The sequence below is a fragment of the Rhizoctonia solani genome, chromosome 3 (assembly GCF_016906535.1).
Source record: "Rhizoctonia solani chromosome 3, complete sequence".
NCBI lineage: Eukaryota > Fungi > Basidiomycota > Agaricomycetes > Cantharellales > Ceratobasidiaceae > Rhizoctonia > Rhizoctonia solani.
This window is the reverse complement of record NC_057372.1, coordinates 1,542,444-1,554,812: the sequence shown is the minus strand read 5'-3', so window position 1 is coordinate 1,554,812 and position 12,369 is coordinate 1,542,444. Positions and strand designations below refer to the sequence as shown.

The 12,369-nt window shown below is 44.8% G+C and overlaps 2 protein-coding genes across 2 annotated transcripts; one reads left to right on the top strand and one right to left on the bottom strand.

Annotated features, from left to right (window-relative positions):
* Positions 1 to 6,376: 6,376 nt before the first annotated feature.
* Positions 6,377 to 10,005, bottom strand: RhiXN_02889 (Retrotransposable element Tf2 protein; the record flags this gene model as incomplete). Its single annotated transcript, XM_043322706.1, has 2 exons — positions 6,377 to 9,772; positions 9,823 to 10,005. The coding sequence occupies 2 exons, from the start codon at positions 10,003 to 10,005 to the stop codon at positions 6,377 to 6,379; spliced, it is 3,579 nt and encodes a 1,192-aa protein (XP_043178202.1).
* A 1,124-nt stretch (positions 10,006 to 11,129) lies between these two features.
* RhiXN_02888 (Retrotransposon-derived protein PEG10) lies at positions 11,130 to 12,308 on the top strand (the record flags this gene model as incomplete). The annotated part of the gene is made up of 1 exon (XM_043322705.1): positions 11,130 to 12,308. The coding sequence occupies one exon, from the start codon at positions 11,130 to 11,132 to the stop codon at positions 12,306 to 12,308; it is 1,179 nt and encodes a 392-aa protein (XP_043178201.1).
* Positions 12,309 to 12,369: the final 61 nt, after the last annotated feature.

Genomic DNA, 12,369 nt, shown 5'->3' with positions numbered 1-12,369 from the left:
CAATAGCCAGATTGAGGTTTTCCATACTCAACCAATATCTATTGGTGGGATCCCCAAGAGGCTTGATTATTGTTTGAACAGCAAGGTTCAGAATGTGAGGGAAGCACCTGTTAAGTACTATGAGCTCAGTAAATCAATAAGAAAAAGTAGGCCACACCTAATCCAATTGTTCTTGGGGCTGAAAGTGATACCATGCAGGCTTAACTTGTCTGCAAGAGTAATCATTGCTGTATGATTATTTGATGCATTGTTGAGAGTAATGTATCCAATCAATGTGTAACTTGTCAGTCAAAGCTGTTAATCAATATGAAACCTATATACCTTATGGGCGATTCCCAATTCCTGAAGAACTTGGTGCAGACTTTGGCCAATTGTTGTAGACACACTTGATACCAGGGAATTTATTCCTATTTTCTCAAGTTTAAACAAAGTCAAACAGACAATGTTTTTGATCACATGACATTGGCGCTTATATCATACGCTAAGCGCCAATCCACATTCCCTTCCACGCTTACTCAGCACATGTAGCCACCTCCACCTGATGACATCATCATGACATGTCAGTGACATGTATGTATGAGTAAGGCTGCAGTCAGAGCAGGATTCTTATTGGATTAGGTTTTGCATATATGGATTTGTAATTAGGACACTCTCTGTAATATATAAGGAGGCCAACCAACCATGGTAACACCCAGGTCAATTACCTCTTGTCACTCTCCAATTGTACACAGGGCCTTACAGCCTGGGTTATCACTAAGTCACTAGTCTCTACCATTGTCACTGCCTTAAGCAGCTCACCCACTGTACTTAGGTGGTTTGCCATTGCCCTTAAAGGCCTTGGTCACTGTAGTTTAGTAGTTAGTTGTTGCAGGTAGCATAGCCACTGCCTTTAGCAGTCTTACATACTCAGTCCATACAGCCACAAGTGCCCACTGCCTAGATGCCCCTTAAAGACATCTAGGACACCAATGTTGATTCCTGTATGGTGACCATTGAGCTTGCAGAATGCAATAAGATGATTGCATAAAAGCCCAAGTTCATTTACAAAGTGTGCTGTAACTGACATAAATGAACAAGTCCAAATATTGCTCCATAAATCACTTGTGAGTGAAATTAGTCTGTGCAATGCCTTTGACTGTTAGCTACTTTGTCAAATTAATTAATATCAGGTAAAACTTACCAGCATTTCCTTGTCAACATAATCCCTCTCAATCTGGTACATATCCTCTGCCAATGCTTCCAACTTATTATGGTGCAGAAGATTGGAATTTTTGATGCATCTGTGGCCAACATAAATCATCAAGTTGCAAAACTCTGGAACATCAAGTAAATTAAAGGCCTAGACAGGTTTATAAATAAAAAAATATACAATATATTAGCTCTATTTGACATACCTGATCATCCACAACCACCCAACAAACAAGATGGTCAATGAAACTATTGAGTGTGAACTTCAGCTGAGTCCTAAGACTGTTGGACAGCATGTCTTTGTAGCAATCAAACAGGCCTTTGTGCATACACTTGCTGTAATATTTGCTGGGATGGGCCTTCTTCATGTGATCACAAATAGTGCCTGTTATCCCCCCCTCTTGTTTAATGTAATACTTAGTTGCACCATTATATCTGTTATATCAAAACAAAAATAAATTAGCCTTGGACTTGAGCATAATGTGTACTTGTCATTATGACTTACAGACAGCACACACACATCAATGCCTTGTACTCCAAAGACAGGTGTTAAATCTGATCAAAAGCTGTATTGGCTTGGTACTTTTTGACCACAGGTATGAGGCTGTCAATCTGGCTCTGGGTGAGTAGTTGCAATGGCTTGGATCTGACAGGGTACTGATGGTACCAGATGTTGTGGGCATTGGATGCATGGAGTTTGGCAACAGGAGGGGGAGGGGCACACATGGTTGGAGGGGGGGCCTTGCATGCATTGGTAAGCCTCTCCAGCACATCAAGCCAAGCCAATGTGTCCTGGACATGGTTGCATGACCAGTACAAGTGGTTGCATGCTGGCCCAAGCCCAAATTTGGGGGGTAGCAGGTGTAATCATGGGTTTTCAGCAGGGAATAATAGGGCTCTATGGCTTAGTGGTCAAGCTGGTTCAATTCTGGCTAGTTCTATTTTCCTCTGTTTGTGACATTTTGTTTTTGTTTAACTTCAGAAAATTGTAATAAATCTAGGGATCCACTCTTATTACAACCCCAAGAATTATACCATTAAAACTGCCCAAATTTCTTATTTTTTTAGTAATTTGTACAGACTCTTCATCTCAACTTTTCAAGCCACATGAGCTTGGCACTTATACAAGAGCCCAGCACTTACAAATACCAACATGCTGCACCAAGACCACATGACACTTCTGCACAGCCTGCAGCAGCTTCCTGTTTGATATCATATTTGCTCTTTGACATTTGTAAATAGTTGACCCTCAGTGTATATAAAGCACAGGAAAATCACTTGGAACCCCCAAGTCAATTTCACCTTGTCTATGAATACAGGCAGGTCTCAGTAGTATAGCCAGTAGTGTTTGGTCCCTAAGGCCACTTACTAACCAGTAGATATGGTAGCTTGGGCCTTAAGCCTCTCACTTATGTAGATAGTGTCATAGACACATTTGATACCACGGAATTTATTCCAATTTTCTCAAATTTAAACAAACACAAATAGATAAGTTTTCCAATCATGTGACTTTGGCGCTTATGTCATACCCCAAGCACCTTGCCACATCCTCCTTCTTGCTTAGTCAGCAATGTAAGCCACCTCCACCTTGATAATGTCATTATGACACATAGGTGACACATGCATGAGTAAGGCTGCAGCAGGAGTGGGGTTATTATTGGATATTGCTAGCTTCTTTTCCCACACATGCTGTATTTGTAAATAGACTGTCTTGTAATATATAAGGAGGCCAACCAACCATGGTAACACCCAGGTTGATTACCTCTTGTTGCATCCACTCAGTGTACAAGGGCCTTATAGCCCAGTAATTACTTAGCTAGCTACATAGTCATCCACACCACCTTAAGTGGCTTTCTCATTGTACTTAGGTAACTTGCCATTGCCCTTAAGGCCTTGGTCACCATAGTTAGATAGTTACTTGTCATAGGTAGCTCCCTCACTGCCTTAAGTGGTTCTTACCTTGTACCCCACACAGCCATAAGCACCAGCTGCCTCAATGCCCTACAGGACATCTAGGACAGATAGCATCCTCTACACTTCCTTAAGCAGTCTCCTCACAACATAGGTAGATAGTTGTAGCCTTAGTCAAGTTCAATGTAGTAGATATGGCCTTGAGTGCCTGCTCCCACTAGTGAGTAGTCTGTCTTAAAACAGGTCTACAACAACTCTGTGTCTACAACAGTAAACCTCTTCACATATTATCTAGCCATCATATATACAACATCATTCATATACTTTACACAGTTATGCAGCCAATGCAATGGCTCTCTCTTGCTGGTCAAAGAACTGGTCCTGAAATAGCTTGACATGTGCCCAATCCAAACAGCCTGCCACTTCCTTCAGAAGATGCAACAATGTATGGATGCATATAGAAAGGACCAACTGGTTTGATGACTTAACATGCTGTTAAAAAATTCACATTGCACCAGAAGATATTGAAAACAGATAATGATGGAGGTGGCTATGTTAGTACTGTAGATAAGCCAAAAATGGTACAGATGAGAGACAAATGTAATTGGTCATCTCCAACCAGATGCTTGGAGGACACTTAGGGCCCTTGTTCTAATTTCACTTTGCCCAAACCTCAAATGTTTGATTTACATGAAACAAAGCAGTACAGGAGCAAAGAAATTTTTTTAAACCAGGCTTATGCCAAAACCAGGTCTGGAAACAACCCACAAAAGGAGGTATTTGTTACACCCTCTTGAATTATACCACCAGAATTGCCTGAATATTCTATTATTTTTAGTATTTTTTACAAACCTTATATCTTTTATTTTTCAATCACATGATCTTGGCACTGACTATGCTAAGATGCTATGCCAAGATGCCATGCCAAGGGCGCTTAGGTGAGATCCATGCTTCTGCGCAACCTGCAGTACACTTCTTATTTCATACAGACTCTTCTTCTCCCATGTGCACAGACCATGTAGATAGTTTGTCTTTTGTTATATATACAGCAGGGAAATTGCTTGGAGACCCCAAGTTGATTTTACCTTGTCTCTCATTACAGACAGGTCCCCAGAAGTCCAGCTAAGTAGCTGGAGTATCAGTAGTCACACCGCTTACCCCACTTATTAACCTCATCACACCTCCTAGGCCTAAGGCCCCTTTGTTGTCAGTAGTTAGCAGTAGGACATCTTAAGCATCATAGTTCCAATAGTATAGCCTAGACTGTAGATTAGATAAGCAGTGTTAGTAGTAGTACAGCCTCAAGTGCCCACCTATTAGTGTGTACCCAACCTTACAGTTGGTGTACAACAGTATTCAACTTTGGAATTTTAGGTATTGCACTAAGTGCTGGATCCAATTACACAAGTGACTTGCAATGGGACTTGGCAACATCATGTGGTCTTTCCTGTGGCTTACATAAGCACTTTTTGCAAAAAGGTGACCACTGTCCTGTACACACTGTAGACAATGTAGGTGGACATTTGTACATACATGAGTAATACAGTTAAGCTTTTAGGCAGGAAGACAAACATGTTAGAGAAAAAAATCAATGGCTCAATGCTACAAAAAACCATTTTGGAGCTAAACTGTGGGGGCATCCATGGTAGGGTTGCCAGGTGACACTCCTTGTACATATCTCCAGGCTAAGTCAATCACCAGCTCTTGTTTCTGCACAACATTTAGCTTGCTGACAGTTGGGGATGATTTTCTGCTTGAAAGTATGCCAGTTTTCTTATAAACTTTGAGTTGATTGTTGAGCTCCTTTCCAACCATTCTTTGTATCACCACTGGATTGAGTATTAGTTGAATCCCGGCTATGTACTCCTTGCATTTATTCTCTCTGTCCACTTGTTTTAATTGCACCAATTTGCTCTTTGCTGCTGCCTCAATCTGTGCAGCAACAATTTGCAATTTTTGGGTCTGCTCAGGTTTTGACAATTTAACATGTCTTGCCTCTCCTCAAATCCAGCTATGTTGCTCAGGCTTGAAGTTCTTGTCAATGTAGGCCTCAGTTTGATTGGTTCTGTTCATTATTATTGCATTAAACTTATGTAGTGCTAAACTTGGGAACTGCCTGGCCCAAACACAGAATGTACCCAGTGCACCTTTGTTGGCATTGTTTGTTGGTGGCATAAATGCTTTTTTGTACTGTTCTGATGTTAATGAAGCAATTGGGCCACCCATGGAGAGATTGTCAGTAAAACAAGTCCACTGTTGTACACCACTATAAGGTGGGTACTCACTTGTGTGTCATAACCCATATCTGGAGGGGTTATTACCATATATATCCACTGTCAAAGATATATATAGTATATATGATGCACAGTGATATATTAATAATATAAGTTGCTGGGGGACGTTGCACTCCCCCCGCCCCCTAGCCATGGGCCAATGTTAAGGGAGCCCGCGGGCAAGGTCTGAATAATATATTATTATAGAAGAGATTATGTCATCCCCCCCCCCACCTCAAATCCGTAGTAGTTTAGTATAGTATTTGATAAAAGACTGGAGGGGGGGAGGTCATGTGACCCTGGTGGACTGTCAGTCTCTAAGTCATGAGCCCTTAGAGTAATGACAGTTCTGACTGCATATATGTGAGTATATGCGGCCTTCTAAAGACTGTGGAATATCCTATTAGTAGGTGGCTTGGTCAGGAGACATGCCAGCAAAGGCATGGGTCATGACATTGTGGGTTGGGCACTTGTGGCCGTACTACTACTACACTGCTTATGTAATCTAACTAACAAAGGCTATACTGTATCTACTTGATGCTTAAGGCGTCCTACTAACCACTATTGTCAATGCAGAGGGGCCAAAGGCCTGGGAGGTGTGATAAGTGCAAGTAAAGGGGTTAACTTCTGAAGGATTAGGGGCTGGCTACTTAGCTGGCTGGGATGCCTCCTCAATGGATATGAGACAAGGTAAAATCAACTTGGGGTCTCCAAGCAATTTCCCTGCTGTATTTATAACAAGAGAACTATCTACAAAGCAGTCTGTGCGTGTGGGAAAGGAAGAGTCCATTTTAAAAGAGAAGCATGCTGTGGGCTGCACAGAAGCATGGATTTATCCTAAGCACCCTTGGCACAGCATCTTGGCGCAGCATCTTGGTATTACAAGCGCCAAGATCACGTGATCAAAAACTATAAGATATTGAGATTGGAAAAAATAGTAGAAATATCAGAAAAAAGAGGCAAATCCAGTGGTATAAGTTAGGAGGTTATAACACTGCCCCCCATTAAAGGCTCTTGGCAGCGTCACAAGCCTTTCTGAGTCTAGCCTGGTTGAAGCGCTTGATCTTGTCCTGGCTGTGTTCCAGTAGTTCTTCTGGTTCCCAAGAATTATCCTCTGGGCTGTATCCTTTCCATTTTATCAGGTACCACCATTTCCCTTTTTGCCTTTTCAAGTCAATGATCTGTTCAACTTCAAATTCTTTTTCTCCTTCAATTGTTTCTGGAGGAGGTTGTTCTGGGAAGGGTTGGCTTGGTGACTCATGGGTTTTTGATAGTAGCCCTACATAGAATATGTTGTGGATTTTTAGGGTTTCTGGTAGCTTTAGGCAGTAGGTGTGACTGGAGACCTTTTCCATAACTTTGAAGGGTCCCAACCGTTTTGGATCCAACTTGTTGGAGTTGGTCCTGAGTTCCACGTTCTTTCTGTCCAACCAGACTTTCTCCCCAATGGAGTATTCTGGGGTCACTCCTTTAGTCCTTGCCATCCGTTCTTTTGATAGTCTCAGGGCTGACTTGGCCTCCTTCCATTCTTGCACCAGGGTGTCAACAACAGTGTTGGCTTCTGGTACATCAGCTGGGACATTTGAGGGGTTCATTACTGGGTTTTGTCTGTATACCAATTCAAAAGGTGTTCTTCCCATTGCTGCGTGTTTGGCATTATTATAAGCATATTCTGCTAGCAGCAACCATTTGGCCCAGTCCAAGTGATCCGCAGCAACATGAGAATGTAGGTAGAACTCAATGAACTGGTTAACCCTTTCTGTCTGTCCATCAGATTTGGGGTGGTATGCAGAAGAGAACAATGGTTTGATCCCAAGTTGCTGGTAAAGTGCCCTTAAGAATGTTCCAGTAAACATGGTCCCCCTGTCTGAGATGGTCTTAATTAGTAGCCCATGCAGCTTCCATATGTGGGAGACAAACAGATCTGCCAGGCCTTTAGCGGACACTTTCTTGGATGTGGGGATGAAGTGGCCAAACTTTGAAAAGGAATCTATGACAACCAGTATTGCATCAAAGCCTTGTGATTTGGGGAACCCTGTGATGAAGTCATATGAAATGGTGTGAAATGGGAATGGGGGGACTTCCAGGGGTTTTAGGGCAATTACTGGGGCATGAGGGCGCTGGTTGGCCTGACAAGTTGGGCAGCATTCAACCCATTCTTTGGCAGAAGATTTCATGCCTGGCCACCAGTAGTTGCAACTTAGGAGTTCCAAGGTTTGTTGTTGACCTGGATGGCCTGCCAGTGGGGAGTCATGGAATTCCCTCAATAACCGCTCCTTGAGAGGCTCTGAATCAGGGACTACCAGTTTTCTGCAATACCATAGAAGGTCTTCTTCCCAGTTGTACTCTCTATAGGCCTTTTGGATTGACGGTGGGGCATTGTCCACGTCTTCTGTTAGGAACTGAATGATTTGGTCAAGGGAGGGGTCTTCCCTCAGCTTGCTACAAATTTCTGTGACAATTTCAAGTTCCTCTTCTGACGTATTGGCAAATACTTCTGATGGAAGCATGACCTCCAGTTCTGGGGTTGCATCAATGTAGTCTGATCTCCTGGATAGTGTGTCCAGCTTCCCTGACTGTTTTCCTGGGCAATAGTGGATGTCAAAATTGAAGTCACTTAGGAATATCTGCCATTGTGCATGCCTCCTGTTGAATGTTTGTGCCTGCATCCAGTATTCTAGGTTCCTATGATCTGTGAACACCTGCACTGGACGGTCCATTGCTTCTAAGAAGATTCTCCATTCTTCCAGGGCTTTGATAACTGCCAAAAGTTCCTTGTCATGGGTGTTGTAGTTGGCTTTGGCACCTGAGAAAGATTTTGACATATAGGCAATGGGATGTAATTGGTTGTCTGGGCCCCTTTGACTGAGAACAGCCCCCATGGCTACCCCTGATGCATCTGTCTCAAGGAAATAGGTAGTTCTGGGTTGGAGTGGACAAGTACTGGTGCCTTGGTGACCAGAGACTTCAGTTCCTGGAAAGCTTGGTCCTCCTGATTGCCCCATTGACCATGGGGAATCCTTTTTTGTGAGGTTGTGGAGGGGACGTGCAACCAAGCTGAAGTTGGGAATGAACTGTCTGAGGTAGTTGACAAATCCTAGGAATGCCTGGACTTGCTTGACTGTTTTGGGTTGTGGCCATGAGGCAACAGCTTCAACCTTTTTCTGGTCCATGGAAAACCCAGCAGGGGAGATGACAATGCCTAAATAATCAACCATTGTGACATGGAAGTGACACTTCAACAATTTGCAAAATAACTGGTTCTTCATGAGTCTGGACAGGACTTCCCTTACATGTCTGGGATGTTCTTCTGGTTTCTTGGAGAAGATCAGTATATTGTCAAGGTGGATGACCACTGTTACATCTATCAGGTCTCTGAATAGGTTGTTCATAAAGTGCTGGAAGGCAGCTGGTGCGTTGGTAAGACCAAAAGGCATGACCAGGTATTCAGATAGCCCATATTTGGTCCTAAAAGCTGTCTTCCACTCATCTCCTTCCTTGATTTGGACATTGTTGTAGCCCCATTGTAAGTCCAACTTGGTGAATACCTTTGCATGCCATAATTTGGCCATAAGATTGTCTTGGTGTGGGAGAGGATATACATTTTTATGCGTGACATCATTGAGCTTACAATAATCTACTACCAGCCTGAGGGAGCCATCAGCCTTTTTAACAAACATAACTGGTGCGCCAGCAGAGGAGGTACTAGGGCAAATTTTGCCTGTTGCCAATTCCTTATCAATGTGCTGTTTTAATGCCTTTGATTCCGTGTCAGTCATGCCATAGATGGGACCAGGGGAGAGCTTGGCATCTGGGACAAGGTCTATTGCAATATTGTATTCCCTATGAGGGGGCAGGACCTTGAATTCTTCTTCCCCAAAGACCTTGGCAAACTTGTGATACTGAGTGGGTAGGTCTGCCAAGGGGTTTGGGTCAGCTTCTTCCTCAGAGGCAATTTGAGCTTGTTCAGGGAATGTGATTAGTCCCTGTTGCCAGTCAATGAGGGGGGCTTCTGCTGTGAGCCAAGTCATGCCAAGTATAGCTGGGGTGCTGCCAATTGGACAGACTAGAAAGGGGATAGTATGTGGGTGGCCATTGGCCAAAACCGCAAGTTGAACCTGGTGCCATATGCAACCAGTCTGGGAAATGGTACCATCTAACATTCTCACAACTTGTGGATTTTTGAGTTGGGTTTTTGGAATTTTGTATTTTTTGACTATGGCTGGTGATATAAAGTTGGAGGTGGTGCCAGAGTCAATTAATGTTTTCAGTTTTTCCGTTGGGTTGTCATGTATGACCAGATCAAGATGTAGTAGGGGTTTTTTATTTGAATCAAGAGCTAAAGAAACAAATTCAAAATCCAAAGCTGGTACATTCATTTTTATGGGTTTCACCAAGGGCTTGATGGCAGTCCTTGGCTTCACTCTTTTTCCAACTCCTCCTGGGCAACCTTAGCCCCTTCTTTTATGGTGGCTTTCCAGCCATTGGGGCACTGCTTGATACCATGGCCCTTTTGCCCGCACATGACACAGAGACCAGCAGCGCAGCAGCAATCCTGTTCCTCCAGGGTGACATAATTTGGATCCTCAGAAAGGTGGACCCTGTGAGTGGTGGTGGATGTGGAGGTGGCCATGGTGGCCGGGGACTTAGCAGGCTGCTTCTTGGGATGGTTTTCTGTTATAACCTCCTAACATATACCATTAGAATCGCACGTTTTTTCTATTATTTTTAGTATTTTTTACGGACTCAATATCTTTTGTTTTTCGATCACGTGATCTCGGCGCTTATTATGCCGAGATGCCGCGCCAAGATGCCGTGCCAAGGGCGCTTAGGAGAAATCCACGCTTCTGCGCAGCCCGCAGCAGGCTTCTCTTTTCACATGGACGCTTCCTTATCTCACGCACAGACCATGTATATACTTTCCCCTTTGTCTATATAAACAGCAGGAAAATTGCTTGGAGATCCCAAGTCAATTTTACCTCGTCTCTTACTCATTAGAGAAGGTATCCAGCCAGCTAAGTAGCCGGCCCTAAGTAGTTCACAGACGCTCACCACCCCCCTTAACCTATCACACCTCCCAGGCCTCAGGCCCCTTTGCCGACAGTAGTTAGAAGTAGAGTGCCTTAGGCGCTAGTAGTATAGCCTTAGATAGTTATCTTACGTAAGCCAGTGTAGTAGTACGGCCTTAAGCGCCCGCTCTCATTAGCATGTACCCACCTTACAGTGGTGTACAACATTGTAAAATCAACTTTCTGTAGGCTTTTGATCGACAACAAGAGGACCTCCAGTACTAGCACAAGGGAAATCACGTGAACAGACTTGCCTTTTGCTATTAATAATCAAACTAGCGTCGGTCCCACGTAGTACCAAATTGCTATAAGGCTGACAGGCTCTGATTGCCCGCATACCACGAGTTTTGCCGGAACTCTGCAAGTAGCGCTCCTAGACAGCTGAAACACCTGCTTGCAAAAAACCCGCACATATCACAATTGCCAGATCTGCTGATTTGCTGTAGGGATTGTTCAACGCTAGGTGCTTGACGCAAGGAGTTAGCAAATAACATCTTGCGCAAAAACTGCTCATAAGTCCTGTATCAGGCACACATTCCTCCCACGCTGTTTCATTATTCCCTCCACTTGCTCTGGAGTCCCACACCCTTACTCCCGGCCCTCCTCTTGCTCCTCTCAACGTTCCATTCCATCCCACTCCCAACCGGCCTCTTGCAGCACATCTCCCGCTTTGCAAGACTTGCCCAGGATGGAACCAGAGCCATCCCCTGCCGCTCTCCTCAAGGCTATCACAGCCCTCACAGCCACAGTTGGGTCCCTGCAGGACCAAATACGCGCCCAAAGCCAACAACTCACCGAGCTTAGGGCCATATGCAAGGAAACAGCGGACCTCCTTGGGGATAAGGATCAAGGAGCCCCCCAAACCAAGCCTGGCCCATTGATTGGGCCTATCACCCCTCCTACCCACTCAGGAGGGGAAGTCCACACTCCAGGCATGGTTAGGCCTGGACTCAAGGCCCCGTTTTGCCCCTCCAGAGGAACAGGTTATGACTCAGAAGAGGAAGAACCCACGCAACCCCCAAAAAAAGAGCCTTGCGGAACGCCTAGGAGCTTGAGCTCACTCACCCCATTCAATTCAGGGTCCAGCGTAAAGCGGCCCAAAATGGAACTCCCCAACCCATATAAAGGGGACTCCAGGGGAAGAAAGGCAACCCAGTGGCTAGACCGCATGCTACTTTGGGTTGCGCTTCATCAAGACCAGTTCAATGAAGAAGAGCAGATGGTCGTGTGGATCCTTTACCACATGACAGACAAAGCAGCCGATTGGGCACTCCCCCTCATAGGGGCCATCATCAAGGGCAAGGGTAATCCGCCAACCACTATCCCGGCCTTAACGGCCAAATTTAAAGAAGCCTTTGCAGACCCCAACGCAAAGCGGGCGGCCGCCAGGAAAATTGCCGCGCTCACCCAGACCACCACCACGTCTGAGTATGTCACCAAGTTCCGCAATCTTATGGCAGAACTTGACTGGAACAAAGAGGCATACATTGCCCAATTCACACGCGGCCTTCACTGGAAGGTCAAGGAACTCCTGTCCACCAAGGACAACATCCCTGACAAGCTGGAGGCTATATTTGCCGCCTCCATCAAAATTGATAACACCCGTCAAGAGAACAAGGAGAACCGCCCAAAAAAAGCTCCAGCCAAAACCCCGGCTACCGTAGCCACCTCCACAACCACCACAAGGGTCTGCCTATCAGAAGACCCAAACTATGTTACCCCGGAGGAACGGGACCGCCACCGCGCATATGGCCTTTGCGTCAAGTGCGGCCAAAAGGGGCATGGCATCAAACAATGCCCTAATGGCTGGAAGGCCACAATCAAGGAGGCTGCCAAGACTGGACAGGAGGAGTTGGAAAAAGAGTAAGGCCAAGAGCTGCTGTCAAGCCCTTGGTCTCTAAATTAGAAATGCATGTATCTGTCTCAGA